We start from the raw sequence: 18908 nt of genomic DNA on the forward strand, positions 1-18908 counted from the left end.
TATTTTGTATTGCTTTTAAGAGTTATGAGATTGATCACTGTTCGTTATCTTCACCTTTCATACAGTGAAAATCTGTTATTTTCTTCTTCTTTTTTTTAAATCGTATTCTTTAAAAGTAACTGTATACTGGTTACGTAACTTTGACATTATGGCCTCTTGGGTTAAGAATGTTGATACAACAGGGGTATTATAGTGGTTAATGTAGTGAAAGTGCTCATAACATTTAATATTTGCATTTTCAATAAAAAAAAAATTACAAATTGTAATGATATACATTTCTTGAACGCTCTGCAGTTGTAAACAATTTGGGTATGAATACAGAACTACTTTGCAAATATAGAATTGGGAATTCCGATAGAAAGTAGAATATGAATACAAGAAATAAATTTGATTTTAATTCATGAGGGTATGAACTATAATGTTTCACACCGACATTTATTCTGGTAATAGTTTTAATACCTTAACAATTATATTGTAACTGTACAGAACAAGCTCTGTAAGATCGTTGTTTTCCCACCCTATTTGACCCTCAAGGTGAAAAAGAAAATTCCGAACACTATTACATATATAAAGGACAACACCAACCATCTCCCAAAAGATGATTTGGACACTACATAAAATATACGAGGACAGATCGGTTGGTGTCCCTCGGATTACCGTTCGAGATATCAAAGATTTGTCTTGTGTACAATCGTCAAATTGTCAGCTTTGGTACAGAAACCAACATTCTTATACCCAAAGACTGTTATGTTCCTTTAAGATATATTTTTGATGATTCCTTTTCAGATCCTATGTGCTCGATCTCAAAATATTCTGTAAATAATTGTAAAACTTGTGATATACTGATCACTAGAAATCCATTTAGTAGTAATCTCACTGGACGTAGTTTCTGTACCAAAACTTTTGATAATTTGACTTGTAAATCTTCTAACGTTGTCTACACTATTGAGTGTAGCTTATGTGGCTTAATTTATGTGGGAGAAACTAAGGGTTCACTTAATAAAACAATAATGGGGTAAAGATTTCAGATAAATAATGGTTGTAACCAACTTCTTTACAAGCATTTTAATTCACCGAACCACTCCATCTTGTCCATGAGGTTAAAGATTTTGGAAAATTTTTACCATCACACAAACAATCCATCCAATATCAAGTACCCTTTATCGTAGACAACGAGAAGATCACTGGACCAGGACCCTAGACATTGCATTTCCATATGGATGCAATGATAATGTATATGATGTGGGAAATTTGGTCTTTGGTGATCAGGTCTTCCAACAGTCTGTTGTAATTCCCATGAGCACGAATTATGACCCTTTGTTAGCTGACTTGTTTTTATATTCATACGTGAGAAGAAAATATCTCTCACTGTGACATTCAATTCGACATTTCGATATATCGATGACGTTTTGTCTATCAACAATAATAACTTTCATTCATATGTCGATTCGATATCTTCCTGAAATAAAAGACACCACAGAGTTGTCCACGTCTGCTTCTTATTTAAGATATTTTATTGAAAGTAGACATTAACGGCAAATTGACAACTCAACTGTATGACAAACGGGATGATTTCAGTTTCGCCATCGTCAACTTCCCATATTTATGTAGCAATATTCCATTATCACCTGCATATGGTGTTTATATCTCTCAACTGATTCGATACGCAAGAGCTTGTTCTGCGTATGATCAGTTTTTAAATCGAGGCAAGCTACTGACAAACAAGTCGATGATACAGGGGTTTCAACATTCTCGATTAAAGTCAGCATTTCGCAAATTCTATGGTCGTTATAACGATCTAATTTGCCAATACAACCTATCGTTTGGTCAAATGCCGTCTGACATGTTTCATACCAATTGTTAGACCGTTTTGGCACACTGATTTTGCCTGCGGATAGCTCCGTTTACCTGATCAGGATATAGGGCTCACGGCGGGCGTGACCGGTCGACAGGGGATGCTTACTCCTCCTAGGCACCTGATCCCACTTCTGGCGTGTCCAGGGGTCCGTGTTTGCCCAACTCTCTATTTTGTATTGATTTTAGGAGTTATGAGATTGATCACTCTTCGTTATCTTCACCTTTCATATAGAATGACAGTCAGCTTTGATTATATTTTTCTTTTTGGTTTGTTTTTCTCTTTTTTTTTTTCTTCTTTCTATTGTCAACATAAAATTGAACATTTAAGAACAAAGATTTTAAAAGAAATTAAAAGAAATAAAAAAACAACAAAAAAAACCCACACATTGACACATACACACACACATCAATGGACACCAAAAAAAGCAAGAATAAAATGCACCGCTATGGCACATGATACACCCATCAGATGTTTATTCATTAAAAAATGATAGAAGTACATGCCACAAAATTCTTTGCTTTTAGGCCAAAAGTAAAATCAAGATTATTGCACCAATATATTTGCTTTTAGGTCTGAGGTAAAATGAAGATCAGCTTTTTGGTGCAAAGTCATTGCTTTTATGGTCTGAAGTAAAAGTCAAGATTATTCCTTGTAATGTGTCTATTACGGTACTGGCTAAAACTCGGTCTCCGACCCGGTCTTCGGTCCCGGTCCCAGATTTTTTTTAATTCGGGACCGAAACCGATGACCGGGATCGAGATCGGATTTTAGTCAGTACCGTCTATTGCACATTGCAAATGACTTGTCAATATATTTCTTGAATTGTTCAAATAAGTACAGACTATTCTATTTAAAACATATTTTTATTTTCTTACACATTCTTTCACATGGTATGGATTACTTATTTTGGGTTTTGCGAAGATTATTTTCATTATTGATCTTTAACCACATGCACCTGAAGTATGGATATTACTACCCCCTCCCCCCTTTTTTTGATAATTTTTGGGGGTGGCAATAATATCTCTGAAATGTGTGAATTCCCAGTCTATCTCATCCCTATTTCGATTCATGTAATCGTTTCACGTTTTTTGTAAGCTTTAGGGATTGGCCTTCTACCGGTATAATAAAATACACAAGGTAGGCCTACATTAATATCGGTTGAGATTCGGCTCGGCTGAATATTTGGACTGACGCCTTCACCGAATCTCGGAGCAGTCCTTCATAATTCATGTCTGGAAATTTACTTTCAGCTTCGGCCAGTTCTAGCGATTAAAGTGCACTTAGGTGACACTGCTGTTTGCTTCAAATAAGTGATTTGACTGTTAAACTATTAATGCTATATTATTTACCGTTTAGGTATAAAAATCCCAAAATGAAAACAGGCACTACATTTTCCGCTCAAATGAAGATTTCCATGGCACAATATTTTATCTCCTGGAATTGAAGAGTTCCTATAGTCTGCTTTATCTAGTTACTGATACATCGTATCTCTACACATCTACTTGCATTTCGCTAATTCAAAAAAACAAACTATAGGAACTCTTCAATTTTGGGAGATAAAATATTGCGCCATAAAAGTCTTCATTTGAACGGAAAATTTAGTGATGGTTTATTTTATGGAATTTACATATTTAGACGGTAAGTAATATAGCATTAATAGTGATATAGACAGGGCTTCATCTCTTCCACTGGCAACCAAAAAGGAGGTCAGAGAGTACGAATATGTTGTACGCGCCGTGTGATTGGTTCCCAAAGACATTGCTTAGTCTCGGGATCATCAGAACGGTCTTGGGATTATTCGCAGACCAATCACACGACACGTTATCAATTCGTACTCTGTTGGCTGCCAGTGGAAGAGATGAAGCCGTGTCCGATCAATCCACTCAAGATTGTTTCAAATAAAAGAGATGAGATGGGTTTTGAGTTGAAGAGACTTGTAGTATGACATCTCCCTAACCTGCTGCTCGCCAAAATTCCTTAGGTAACGCTGTAATTACTCGGAAAATGTGCCCCGAAACGGGGACCCCCTGTTTATTTACAAATTTTTGTTTCATACCTTGTGTATTTTATTATACCGGTAGAAGGCCAATCTCTGAAGCTTACAAAAAACGTGAAACGATTACATGAACCGAAAGAGGGATGAGATAGACTGGGAATTCACACATTTCAGAGAAATTATTGCCACCAAAAAAAAAATTATCAAACAAGGGGGGGGGGGGGGGGGGTAGTAATATCCATACTTCAGGTGCCTGTGCTTTAACTGGACATATGTAATTTATAGCTTTTATCAAAATGATCTTTGAATAACCAGCTGAACTCTGAAACACCATGGTTTTCTCTCAAGGAGCTAATGGAATCTCAATTGGACAGACAGATTAAACTGCTTCAAACACCATCAGCTTAGATTATCATTACCATTGCAAGTATTCATATCAATTGTCATGTACCTACATTTTATGAGAAAAAAAGTGTATTACATATGTAGGGATTGCCTCCCTTTACATTTCTAGACAGATGCACAAAAATTTACAGTTTGTTGATTCTAGGACTCATATTTACATAAGTCCCAAAAAGGGTTATGCCATACATGGCCAAATCATCTTAATTATATAGGTTACAGTGACCTTGATTTAGGATGCGACACACCCTCTTCCTAAGATGCATAATTGACCAAGTTTGATGATTTTAGACCAAACGAGTCGGACAGGATTTTGACATATTTGGCCATTTTGTCTTAATCAAAGGTTACTGTGGTCTATCTTAATTAAAGTGCGATCCACCCTCTACCCAAAATGTATCAGCTGAAAAAGTTTGATGATTCTAGGTCCCATTTAAGTTACGAGCCGGATAGGAAGCGGGACTGACAGACAGACGGACGGACGCGATTGTCATACCACAATACGCAGTGGCGGATTTATGGGGGCGCAGCCGGTGCCCCTCCCCCCTCCCCATAAATTTTCAATATCAAGGTAAATCGTGGTATCATGTTTGGAAGAATGTAAACGATAGAAGAAGCAATAATTTCTTCCGCTCTCAGAGGAATAAATGACCCCCCCCCCTTTAAATCCGCCACTGGGTGTGATACCTTGATGTAGCTACGTCACTGAATTTGACAATGTCGATTGTACCAGATGATAATAAGTCGTACACACGACATATCATTTTGTAACGTCCGACTAATTTGAAAGGTTAAGCTTACAACCATATCCGGTTAGGTGTACTGTGTACAGTAAATTGTACATATCCGGTTAGGTATACTGTGTACAGTACATTGTACATATCCGGTTAGGTGTACAGTATATTGTACATATCCGGTTAGGTGTACTGTGTACAGTACATTGTACATATCCGGTTAGGTGTACAGTATATTGTACATATCCGGTTAGGTGTACTGTGTACAGTATATTGTTCATATCCGGTTAGGTGTACTGTGTACAGTATATTGTTCATATCCGGTTAGGTGTACTGTGTACAGTATATTGTTCATATCCGGTTAGGTGCACTGTGTACAGTAAATTGTACATATCCGGTTAGGTGTGCTGTGTACAGTACATTATTCATATCTGGTTAGGTGTACTATGTACAGTACAATGTACATATCCGGTTAGGTGTACTGTGTACAGTACATTGTTCATATCTGGATAGGTGTATTGTGTACAGAATATTGAACATATCCGGTTAGGTGTACAGTATATTGTACATATCCGGTTAGGTGTACTGTGTACAGTATATTGTACATATCCGGTTAGGTATACAGTATGTTTTGCGGATGTACTTTGTGATATCTACAGACGCTGGGTTCTTTTTCCAGTTGCAGGATGATAGCATTTTTTGGGATAAAGTAAAGACATTTTTAAGAACTATTGTGAAACAAATCCTTTTATTTACATAAGATATAATTTCATTAATGAAACGTACATGAAGTAGGCTAATAAATTACAAGTTTTAAAACTTTTATAATAGCTCAGCATTTAGTATTGATGGCGTTATACACAAATGATTAAGAAAATCCCCCATGTACGCGCCCTCTTACCCTTTCATATGCATAACCTTTCAAAAATGTGGTACTAAAGATGTATTTTCTTCATTCTACATGTGATTTATGGCTAAATATTCGTACGTTCAACATATTCTTTCTCTCTTCAGTTGGCAATGATACACTTCCGTACAGCTGGAATAATCGTTGGTAAATCTGTTGTGATCATTTGTCTTTTTGATTTATTTCACTAATTATTAGAGGATTCATATGTGTAATTAATTATCATTTACATCCTATTTTGCGGAGGGAAACTGTCAAATAATCATAATAGAATTCGTAAAGTAAGCTCATAAACGACCTTTTGTATGTGAGGGTTGAAACCAACCTACTTGTATTAATATAAATTTGCTCTGGAGTCATTGCACTTCTTATTTATTAATCTGTAAACGTAAACTGCCAAACGAGAGCAATTAATGAATACCAAGATACACCTGGGGCTGTCCTTTAATCTTTGTCTTCGAAAGAAGAATATTCTAAGAATCGGTGACGGAAGGGAAATCACCTACTTAATGCAAAACACGTTTACGACGTCGTCATACTGTGAAACTAGGTTCTGTGAAATCAATTTTTAAAATTCTGAAATAACAACTATTACATATATGTCTCTGTTAGCACTGAATTATCTGGATAATTGTTAAACAGGACGTTTTAAAGAAATCAAACAGAATAAATCACCCAAAAACTTTTAAGCATAAATTTTTTCCAGATCCCATATACATTTCCAACTTTCATTAAATTAAAGTCAAACTCCAAAATATTGGAATAATAGCGGAAACGGGTATGAGAATTGTACGGTGGTCTCATAGAGTCTACATTTGTTAGGTGTAGTGTTTAACCGTGTTTTAAGTCAATAATTTAATATTTCTCACTCCTCATTTCATCAAACCATCAGTCAATCATATCGCATGATATTTGCATGCTATACAATGCACAAAAAAGTGTGTTTTTACAAATGACCTTTCTTCACTAGACGGTGACATGCGACAGTTACGGAATACATCAGCCCAGTGTGACGAACAAATCAACGCCTCCTCTATACACTCTTCGAATCTATCAAGAAGGGACGCCAGCTTTACTTTACCTTTGAAATCTGATAACACGACATGCTGCTCAAAGCATTTCTGGGATGTTTACTGATGACTGTGGCCCATTTTCTGCCACAATACAGAAATAATATTTTGAATGGACACAGTATTCCAGATCCCTGTTGTCGTGGACGTGTATGGGCTCGTGTTGGACACACTGGACCAAGTCAATCAGGGCTCAATAAGTTTGGTATAGTGAGTACATTTACACTCAAATCAGAAAATTTGGTAAACTTTATATCAAACGTTTATTTTTAGACAAACATCATGAATGGTATCATTTCATTTCTGGTAGACATGCAGTGTTTTGCATGATTCTTTAGTAACCGTTCTTGATACAAAACCTGATCTGTAAGTCACATGACCAATCGTAACACTCTGATAAGTTTGGTGTGGTTTCCGACTATTTTTTCTCTTTTATTGAAATATTGTCATAATGTAGAAAATATAGATTTACAGTATTATATAACTCAGGTTTCTGCACAATCTTAATTACCAGCTTTCTTTAGATTATTTTGTGAAATTAAAGTATATTTAACAACAAGCAATGTACTTTCTTCTGACGTTCTATTTGATTAATTGTACATCTCATTATCTATGTATAAATTGTTACTCATATGAATTTGAATATCATTTGATCAAATTGTTTTACTATTTATATAATGAGAAAAGCAATCACTCTCATTTCCCTAGTCTCATCAGATTGAGAAAATTCTCTTCTTTTTCTTTAGATAATTAATAGCGAGCGAAGCAACGAGCTCTTCCAATGCTTACACATTTGAGTCACGTGATTTGCTCTTCATCAGCTGAAAAATGATGAGTGTTACCTGTAATGCTTTTGGGGAAATGTCGCCGTCACTGTGGTATATTTAATCGACAACCCTGTAGATAAAATAAATGTCGCCGTCACTGTGGTATATTTAATGGACAACCCTGTAGATAAAATAAATAGTTTTGAGGGTACCATAAACGTTCTTAAACATGTTAGATGATAGATGTACTTTGTCTTCAACCAGAAAAACTTCACATTCAGATGCATATTTGCTTCATTTACCCACACTTAAGTTATTTTTCAAGATATTATTTAGCAACTTGTACATGCAGTAATTAAATTCGGTGCCCCCCCCCCCCCCACTCCCCCATAAATATGCCTTAGGTACTTAAGATTTGTAGATATTTTTATGCCATCCCTTTGTAAATAGGAGGCATGTTGGTCTGTAGATCAATTGTTGTCTGCTCAATATCTTAAAAAAACTCACTTGCTTTACAGACATCAAACTTCTTAATAATACTAGTTTTCTTTAAAGAGTAGATGACCCTTATTGATTTTGAGATCACAAGGTCAAGGGTCAATCTACTCCGGATATAGGAAGGTATAGTGCGCTCAATATCTTGATAACGCTTTGCTTGACAAACAATTTCGTGCACTGGTTCCCCCTAAGAAGCAGATGTTCCTGCTGATTTTGAGGTCACGAGGTCAAAGGATAAACTGGATATAGTAAGATATTGTTTGTTTAATATCTTAAGAACCCTTTGCTCGACAGACGTCAAAATTGGTATGTTGGTTCTACCTAAGGAGTATATGATCTCTCTCGATTTTGAGGTCAAAGATCAAACTACTCTGGACATAAGATATACTGGTAGTGTGCTCAATATCTTGATAATCCTTTTCTTGACAGACCTCAAATTTGATATACTGGATCTATTTAAGGTCAAAGGTCAAACTATTCTTGATATAGAAAGATATTGTTTCCTCAATATCTTGTGAACCATTTGCTAGACACTGGTAAATTCTAAAGACTTGATGATCCTCATTGGTTTTCAAGTCACATTAAGGTCTGATTCCTTTACATTTGTCACATTAAGGTCTGATTCCTATACATTTGTCACATTAAGGTCTGATTCCTTTTCATTTTGAATCTCACAAGGTCATAAATCAATTGACTTTGAACATAGAATACTGCTAGTTATCTTTAGAGAACATAAAATACTGTTAATTATCTTTAGAGAACATAAAATACTGCTTATTATCTTTAGAGAACATAAAATACTGCTTATTATCTTTAGAGAACATAAAATACTGTTAATTATCTTTAGAGAACATAAAACACTGCTTATTATCTTTAGAGAACATAAAATACTGTTAATTATCTTTAGAGAACATAAAATACTGCTTATTATCTTTAGAGAACATAAAATACTGCTTATTATCTTTAGAGAACATAAAATACTGTTAATTATCTTTAGAGAACATAAAACACTGCTTATTATGTATCATATCATATTGGGTGTGCATTCTATCCTATCGGGCGTGTATCCCATCGTATCGAGTTCTTTTTCTATTCTGTTTTGGGTTTATCAATTCTATTTTTTTAAATGCGTTTTATGTTTATCAGGTGTATCGTGTTTTACGTTTATCAGGTGTATCGTGTTTTATGTTTATCAGGTGTATCGTGTTTTACGTTTATCAGGTGTATCGTGTTTTATGTTTATCAGGTGTATCGTGTTTTACGTTTATCAGGTGTATCGTGTTTTGCGTTTATCAGGTGTATCGTGTTTTACGTTTATCAGGTGTATCTTGTTTTATGTTTATCAGGTGTATCGTGTTTTACGTTTATCAGGTGTATCGTGTTTTACGTTTATCAGGTGTATCGTGTTTTGAGTTTATCAGGTGTATCGTGTTTTACGTTTATCAGGTGTATCGTGTTTTACGTTTATCAGGTGTATCTTGTTTTATGTTTATCAGGTGTATCGTGTTTTACGTTTATCAGGTTATCGTGTTTTACGTTTATCAGGTGTATCGTGTTTTACGTTTATCAGGTGTATCTTGTTTTATGTTTATCAGGTGTATCGTGTTTTACGTTTATCAGGTTATCGTGTTTTACGTTTATCAGGTGTATCGTGTTCTACGTTTATCAGGTGTATCGTGTTTTACGTTTATCAGGTGTATCGTGTTTTACGTTTATCAGGTGTATCGTGTTTTACGTTTATCAGGTGTATCGTGTTCTACGTTTATCAGGTGTATCCTGTTTTATGTTTATCAGGTGTATCGTGTTTTGAGTTTATCAGGTGTATCGTGTTTTACGTTTATCAGGTGTATCGTGTTTTACGTTTATCAGGTGTATCGTGTTTTACGTTTATCAGGTGTATCGTGTTTTATGTTTATCAGGTGTATCATGTTTTATGTTTATCAGGTGTATCGTGTTTTACGTTTATCAGGTGTATCGTGTTTTGAGTTTATCAGGTGTATCGTGTTCTACGTTTATCAGGTGTATCTTGTTTTATGTTTATCAGGTGTATCGTGTTTTACGTTTATCAGGTGTATCGTGTTTTGAGTTTATCAGGTGTATCGTGTTTTGCGTTTATCAGGTCGATAGTGTATCGTGTTTTGCGTTTATCAGGTCTATCGTGTATCGTGTTTTGCGTTTATCAGGTCTATTACTTATCGTGATTTGCGTTTATCATCAGGTATATCGTATATTGTGCTTTGCTTTTAGCCTGTAACTTCAAAAACTATCGGGCTTATAGTTCAAATGTAATGGAAAGGTACAATATTTTCCAAAAGCTATTTTCGTTTTGTCTAAAAAGCTATTTTCTAGAATCCTTCAAACAATCGCGGCCCAATAAAAAAAAACCAGTACCTTTAACAGAGAACATATAGCTGGCGATTATTTTGGTACAAGAACAGCAGCTAGTCTGTCGACAGGATTAGAGAGATAGTGATATTTCGTTACAATGTCACTGTACATCGTCAGTGGATTCATGCCTTCTTGAAGCAATGAACAGTTGGTTATGTAGAAATAATGAAATGATTCCGCAAGTTTTGCAGCTCTTTGAAGATTTTGGTACTCGGGTTTCAGACAGACTAGTTCGAAAGCGGTGAAGAGAGATTGGTTGGAAGGCTGTTGTGTCACAGACTTGCCAGCTCATCAGCAATGAAAACAAACTGTTACGATATTCAGAGCAGTAACTCTCTGGGGGCGGGGACTGACCTGAGAGCTACGAATCCACTCCTTATAAAAACCTTCATTTGATCTTGGACATTGGACTATCATTGTAAACCACAAATCATTAACACTGAATCAAGAATTGAGAACAACCACTAAAGTGGATGTACAAATATATATATATATATATATATATATATATATATAAAAATATAGTAGGGTGTTGTTGGGTTTTTGTGCTTTTATATATATATATATATATATATATATATATATATATATATATATTCAATAAATTCTTGTTTGAGTCATCCTTCCATATATATATATATATATATATATATATATATATATATATGTATATATATGTATATCCGACTGTGCAATCAATTTACGACAGAGGCCATACAAGTTTTCTTTTTTTTGCAGGACTTTAAACTGAATGGTAATCGGTTTACTGCACAAGTATGTTTAGCCGATTCTGATGGTGACGGTGTTGTCAACGGTATAGAACTAGGTCTTAATACAACACTATACAGTGTGGGAACGTTGTGTCATTTTGTGGGCTCGTACCCCATCACCCCAATTTTGAACGCTTTCCTGAAACATTGGAATCTGTTGGCGAATCCCTCTGGACATCCAGGTACGAAAGCTTTTGTATGACGTCACTACATACGGAAACAAAATTGATAAGATGTTGTTAGACTATACATATAGTTATTTTCAAATTCCCTGGACGTGTTTCACTTTTGAAGTCGAAAATTAGCCTACTGTGATGACGTTAAGTATTACATGATGACGTACTTTGTAAGTTTTAATATCCTAATTCTCCTTCAATGTAGAAATCAAAAATACACCTCCCAAAGAATTTGTCTTGTCCAAAATAGTATCTCACAGTGGTTATCTCAAAAGCTTGCAGAATGTAGAAACTGATTATTAGATATTTAAAACGACGTATGAAGGTGATCGGCGGGGAAATCACATAATTTGGATAAATTATTGGTTCTATATTTATTGTTTCATTAGGTAGAGGGGGTTGGGGTTGCATTGTTATGTACAAAAGATCTATACACGCTATATCTATATCTGAGGTGCCTTTAGGAAATATTACGTTTCCGTGCAACACCCTCTCTCACCTATTCATTGTCATTATTGTTAATAATCAAAGCAAGTTTTCTGATCATTATTTTTTCTGTTTGCATGTGTTCATACTTTTCTATGAATATTCTGTTTTAAAATTATTGCATGCTTAGTCTTGAAACTTACAGTAAATGGTCCTTAAGACGTTTGTTGTTTATCAGAGGGATCTTCCTCATCATCATCACTATGGTCATAATTACATTGTGACAGTCATTGTCATATAAATAGGTGATATGTTTAATGTTTTTACATATATCATTTGAAACTTCGCAATTGGTGAATCGAGCAAGTTGAAGTTCAAGATGGTTTAATATCATAGTCTTTATTAATTTACTGCTTTATATATTTTATGTCTTAATTCTAAAATAATACTGAAACTATTTAAGTGAGCCTTGCTTAATTTTTGTGTATATTTTTATTTCTCGATGAACATGTATTATTGACATTATTTCAGGCTTCTGTGACAAACCTCACTGTCCAGCACAATTACGTTATCCTTGTGGACCATGTTAACGTATGAAATAAAGAGCGTGGGTATGGAACGGAATATTGGGAAAATAAACATTATTTGTTGTGGTTTTTTCTCTTAATGTCACGTTGTTTCACGACAGTACAGAAGTAACATATGTCAAGGTTATCGGCAATAAAACACTCTACTGTCGATGACCGTGTCAAAACATACGAAAATTTTCAGAATTTTTACACGGAAGTTTGAATTCTCTAAATGATTGAAAATATTTTGCTTTGGTACTGTCGGTAAACATGGCAATGTTGATAGACTTCCGCAGCGTAAATAGTGCAGGTAGTATCGATAGTTGACTTAAATAATTCTTCGTTATATTCAAGAAGCCCGGTTTTTAAAAAAAAAAAAAGTGATATGTAGTGATTGCCCATACCTACTACGTATCACTAATTTAAAGAAAAACAGATCATAGGAACTCTTCAATATCAGGAGATAAGCAGTTACGTTGTGGGAATTGTTTCGTCTTCATTTGAACGGAAAAAATAGTGACAACATTCCCTGTCGACCGGTCACACCTGCCGTGAGCCCTATGTCTTGATCAGGTAAACGGAGTAATCCGTAGTCAAAATCAGTGTGCCAAGAACGGCCTAATAATCGGCATGAAATACGTCAAACAACATTTGTTCCAATGATCTGAGTGTGTTTTTGTGTGTGAATATATGCGTATGAATCTTGATAAACATAGTATGTCTATTTTAAAGACTGGGGATTCGGACAGAAATAAAATAGAATGTGAATATAAAAAATGAATTCCATTTTTGAAAATACATACTTTCATGAAGCATTAACGGGTATTTTCAAACATGAAATTTATTTTTCTTAAATATGCGTAAAAGTGTGTGACTGGAACAACGATATACATGTATTTTAAAAGTGCATGGTTGTGAGGAGCGGTTAACAAAGCCAGTGTACCATCGAGAACACTAGATCAAATCTGACATGCTAGTCTCAAAAATATACTTAATCACTCATGTGAATGACACCATTCATGTTAATGACACAATGGTATATGCATATCTATTTTCAAACTGTTGTTAAATTCTAGAGACCGACCACCTTATCAATTACACCTGATACTATCTTAATTAATATAATTTATTCTTTGTATGTACGGGTCTTGCATATTGAGAGGAAAACCATAAATGAATCGGATCAATTTTTTTAAAAAACCGAAATAAACTGAAAATCCACACCAATCGTTTTCGTTTTATTATTAGCCCATACTGATCAATTGTCACGAAACAACTGTGATATTTCCGACTAATGAACATTACCATTAACGATTAATACGAATGTATAGACCACGGAAAACGACAAGACACTATTTGTACAATGCAAAAATGTTTCATGGTCAATATACAAAATAGTCTCTCCATCTAAACTTTTCACGTAATCATATTAGTAAGTGCGTATACCAGAATTTTGCATTTTAAAATGATTAATTTTGATCGTTTATTTGCTGATTTTGAATATTCTGTTTGCGTACTTTCAGTACTTTGATAAAATTCCTTATTGGTTGCTAGCTTCTATGGGCTTATTGACTGCTGGTTAGTGGCTGCTAGCTTCAGCTTAGTACAGATCATCACTGGACTACTATAGGCAATAAGTTATTTGTAGAAGGGAACCCAATGTCGTTAAGGATAAAATTGGTTTTCTTCTGTCTGGACTAACGTTTTAGCATCTCATAAATTAGACATTGGAACATTTCTGGAGCCTTGAAAGCCTTAGGGATTTCCAACATCCCCAACAAACTCGAAAACGAAACAATGTGCTATATGACAAAGTACCAAGAAAACAGTATCACTGTTCGTTATCTTCGCCTTTCATTCAGCTGAACACCAATAAGCTTTATTGCCTACTGTATAAATTGTAAATGGTAATTTCTTACTGTTCCCCTAGTTTTAAAGTTGAGTTCTGTTTCTGATTTTGTATATTATTAAAAAGTCAAAATGTTTCCCGGTCACTTATTGAATTATCATCCATTTGTCTATTTGTGGAGTGATTGCCATTCATTTTCTTTATTACTATTTCATTATCTATAAGTAGAATAATTAACCATTCATATTTCATTACTATTTAATTATTTAGAAGTAGAGTGATTAACCATTGATATTTCATTACTATTTAATTATTTAGAAGTAGAGTGATTAACCATTGATATTTCATTACTATTTAGTTGTTTATAAGTAGAGTGATTACGTACTCATTTTTGTTACTATTTAATTGTCTATCAGCAGAGTATTTTTGTTAACCGTTCATTTTTCTCTCACTATTTAATTGTCTATAAGTAGAGTAATTACCGATTCGTTTGTTGTTGTTTTTATTTTGGTTGTTGTTGTTCCCATACAATTGTCTATAAGTAGAGTAATTAACTTTTTTTTTTTCACTTGTTCTTCTATTTCAGCTTTTTTCATGTAGAGTTATTTTTCCAAAATCAGGACGCAGTCAGTAGTCAGGTTTCGGTACTACAACTAGAATGCAAAATGAGCTCCAGTCACTTTTACTTGACTCAGTAATGGCATTGTCCAATATGTACTGCACTTCTGTTCTTATGCTGCTTGATGAGCGTCACTCACTATAACATCATGTCAAGTAGCACTGGTCGTTTTGGAACATTGAAAAAATTATCAGCCATGGGGCGTTGAACATGTTCTTTCGGGTGAATATTCAAATGTCCCAAGTTTCACATCAAAATTGACAAGAATTTCGGAGTTCTTTAAGCGACCATTCTGATTGAAGTCTTTTTCAACTTGAAATGTCTAAACGTTGGCTGAAGTGGAAACTAATTTTACAGAATTTCAAACAGATCCATCAAAATATTCTTTCAACATGTTAATGTGACAAACTCGTTTTACTTTATGCTGGCCAGGTGTCTTAACTACATAGTTCACATCACTAAGCTTGCTTTCAATTTCATAACGACCATGATATCTGGCCTGTAAAGGATGGCCAGGAAAAGGCAAAAATGCAAGAACCTTATCACGTGGATTGAAAACTACATGTATGTTCCTGGTATCTTTGTCATAAAAAAATTCATTTTGGCTTGAGCACTCTTGAGATTTTCTTGTGCCAATTTTCAAGCATTGTAAAGTACATCTTTGAAATTCGATAATAGTCTAAAAGGTTAAGAGCACTAGTCTCAGTCAACCACTTTTCCTTCAAAAATTTTAAAGGACTTCTGACTGTATGGTCAAATACTAATTCAAAGGGACTGAATCCAAGAGACTCTTGAACTGCTTCTCGCTCAGCAAATAAAACAAAGTGAATCAATTCATCCCAGTCTTTATCATAGTGATAACAATATGTCTTCATCATAGTTTTAAGGGTTTTATGAAAACATTAACCCCCTGAGACTCGGGATGATAAGCAGTGGATTTATACTATCTAGCACTTGGCGCATGCATGACCCGTTGAAACAACTCCGTCATAAAATTCGAACCTTGATCTGACTAAATAGTCTTAGGCACTCCTACGAAATTAAAAAACTTGGTAAGGGCCTTGACTATGGTCTTTGCCTTAATATTCCTAAGAGGTATATAACTTCAGGGAATCGAGTGGACATACACACAACAGTAAGTAAATACTGTTTTCCTAACATAGTGCTGTGGCATTCAATTCGACATTTAGATATATCGACAACGTTTTGTCTATTAACAATGATAACTTTCATTCATATGTTAATTCGATAAATCACTGTGAGCTCGAAATAAAAGACACCACAGAGTCATCCACTTCTGCTTCATACTTAGATATTTTGTTGAAAATAGACATAAACGGCAAACTGACGACAAACGGGATGATTTCAGCTTCTCCATCGTCAACTTCCCATATTTATGTAGCAATATTCCATTATCACCTGCATATGGTGTTTATATCTCTCACCCGATTCGATACGTAAGAGCTTGTTCTCCTTATGGTAAGTTTTTAAATCGAAGCAGGCTACTGACAAACAAGTTGATGGTGCAGGGGTTCCAACAGTTTCGTTTAAAGACAGCATTTCGCAAATTCTGTGGTCGTTATAACGATCCAGTCAGCCAATAAAACCTATCATTGGGTCAAATGCTGTTTGGCGTGTCTCATACTGATTGTTAGGCCATTCTTGGCACACTGATTTTGACTACGGATAACTCCGTTTACCTGATCAAGATATAGTGCTCATGGCGGGTGTGACTAATCGACAGGGGATGCTTACTCCTCCTGGGTACCTAATCCCACCTCTGGTATATCCTGGGGTCCGTGTTTGCCGAACTATCTGTTTTGTATTGTTTGTAAGAGTTATGAGATTGATCACTGTTCGTCTACCTTCACCTTTCATTAAAAATATCTCTTAAATGAACATAACAGTGTTTAATTTGGGTATAAGAATTTCCGTTTCTGTACCAAAACTGACAATTTGACGATTGTACATAAGACAAATCTTTGATATGTCCGAGGGACACCAACCGATCTGTTGGAGCCTGTGCCCCTTATAGACTCCACAGAGTGGCACCTTTTTATACGTGGGCGACGTGTCAGCCAGTATTGTCTCGTTATTGTTTATATTTATCGAGCGACAAGTATCCTCGAGGACAGACTGTCCACCAGCAGAAATACAAGCTCGATGGTTAAATGAAAGGTGAAGATAACGAACAGTGATCAATCTCATAACTCTTATATGCAATACAAAATAGAGTTGGACAAACATGGACCCCTGGACACACCAGAGGTGGGATCAGGTGCCTAGGAGGAATAAGCATCCCCTGTCGACCGATCAGGTAAACGGAGTTATCCGTAGTCAAAATCAGTGTGCCAAGAACGATCTAACAATCGGTATCTTTCTACCCTAATTTTCCCCAACACTAACCGCAACCATATTATCAAGATATGCATCGACCCTATGGTCCCTTAAATTCTCCTGGACTGCAAGAAGAGTATATTACATAGAAATGAAGCCTCTTTCAAATGAATGGGTCTAGAATCACTAATGGGCCAAAAATCACTCATCACCATTGCAACCCATTTGAAAAGCGAAGAATCTGTAAAGAGTGACAATCGGAGATGCCTCTGATATCTCCAAGCAACATAGCCTTCCCAGGAATCAATAAACCTCCAATGTTCCAACTCACTCCTCAAGAAATTATCTAACGGAACTTGCCTACTATTCTTCAACCCCCAACTTATTAATCTATTTACTTTCATGTTATCTTCACCTTGCATGGTTTACATTTTTGCTGACGGAATAGGCAATACAAATGAAATACATTTCCCAGCAAATCTCTGCAAACTTCTGACCTCTTACTTTGACAAAGACAAGCACCTGAAAAAGAGCGTGTCCGTTAGTCATGAATCCGTCTGACCGTCTGATGGCAAATATGATCTAGAACAAGAACAAGAACAAATGGCCAAGGCAACATGTTTGGTTGTGAATAATTCCTGTTTTCTGTATATGTATGAGGATGTAGGTTGCACCTCTATGATAAAGCACAAAATCAACATGGGTATTCATACACCTATTAAACAGCCACCCAAAACAACTCCCATTTCGAAAACAGAACGCAGTGAAAGAGCATGTATCGACATGCTTCAAAGAGGAATCATGTAAAACTTATACGGTACCAATTTTGATGCACCAGATGCGCATTTAGACAGATAATGTCTCTTCAGTGATGCTCAACCGAAATGTTTGAAATCTTAAATAACAATGAAGTTTTAGAGCTATTTTAGGGAAAAACAGGGTGCCATAAAAGTGGAGTCAAATTCGTCTAAGGATAAGAGCTATGCATGAGGGAGATGATCCTTAATTTTGAAATGAATTTCTAAATTTTATAACAGCAATTAATTATACATCCGTATTTTCAAGCTAGTATAGAAGTACTTAGCTAATGGGCTGTAGATACCCTCGGGGACTACCAGTCCAACAGCAGAGGCCTCGACCCAGGGGTCATAATGTAAAACTGATACGGTACCAATTTTGATGCACCAGATGCGCATTTCGACAAATAATGTCTCTTCAGTGATGCTCAACCGAAATGTTTGAAATCCCAAATAACAATGCAGTTTTAGAGCTATTATCATTCTCGGAGTCCCTTGTCCTGGGCAATAGTACTTGTTAAGAAGAATGACGGGTCCATGGGATTTTGTATCGACTATAGGCGTTTGAATAGTGTCACGATCAAAGACACCTACCCCCTCTCTCGAATTGATGAGTCCTTTAACCAGCTGAGGGGATCCCAGAGGTTTAGTACTCATGATCTTAATGTAGGATACTGGCAAGTGGAGATGGATCCAGATGAGAAGAACAAGATTGCTTTCGTGACAAGTGAAGGTTTATATGAAT

General features: G+C 35.5%; 1 protein-coding gene across 1 annotated transcript; it reads left to right on the forward strand.

The window, feature by feature from the left end:
• The first annotated feature begins 6863 nt into the window (after positions 1 to 6863).
• Positions 6864 to 12631, forward strand: LOC125650699 (temptin-like). Its single transcript, XM_048879184.2, has 3 exons — positions 6864 to 7177; positions 11359 to 11572; positions 12524 to 12631. The coding sequence occupies exons 1-3, from the start codon at positions 7001 to 7003 to the stop codon at positions 12580 to 12582; spliced, it is 450 nt and encodes a 149-aa protein (XP_048735141.2). The 5' UTR covers positions 6864 to 7000; the 3' UTR covers positions 12583 to 12631.
• The last annotated feature ends 6277 nt before the right edge of the window (positions 12632 to 18908 follow it).

The sequence above is a fragment of the Ostrea edulis genome, chromosome 5, assembly GCF_947568905.1.
Source record: "Ostrea edulis chromosome 5, xbOstEdul1.1, whole genome shotgun sequence".
Lineage (NCBI taxonomy): Eukaryota > Metazoa > Mollusca > Bivalvia > Ostreida > Ostreidae > Ostrea > Ostrea edulis.

Coding starts and splice junctions, on each gene's coding strand:
- LOC125650699 (XM_048879184.2), top strand. CDS start 7,001: ATGCTGCTCAAAGCATTTCTGGGATGTTTACTGATGACTGTGGCCCAT. Junction 7,178..11,358: donor GGCTCAATAAGTTTGGTATA/GTGAGTACATTT, acceptor TTTTTTTTGCAG/GACTTTAAACTGAATGGTAA. Junction 11,573..12,523: donor GAATCCCTCTGGACATCCAG/GTACGAAAGCTT, acceptor ACATTATTTCAG/GCTTCTGTGACAAACCTCAC.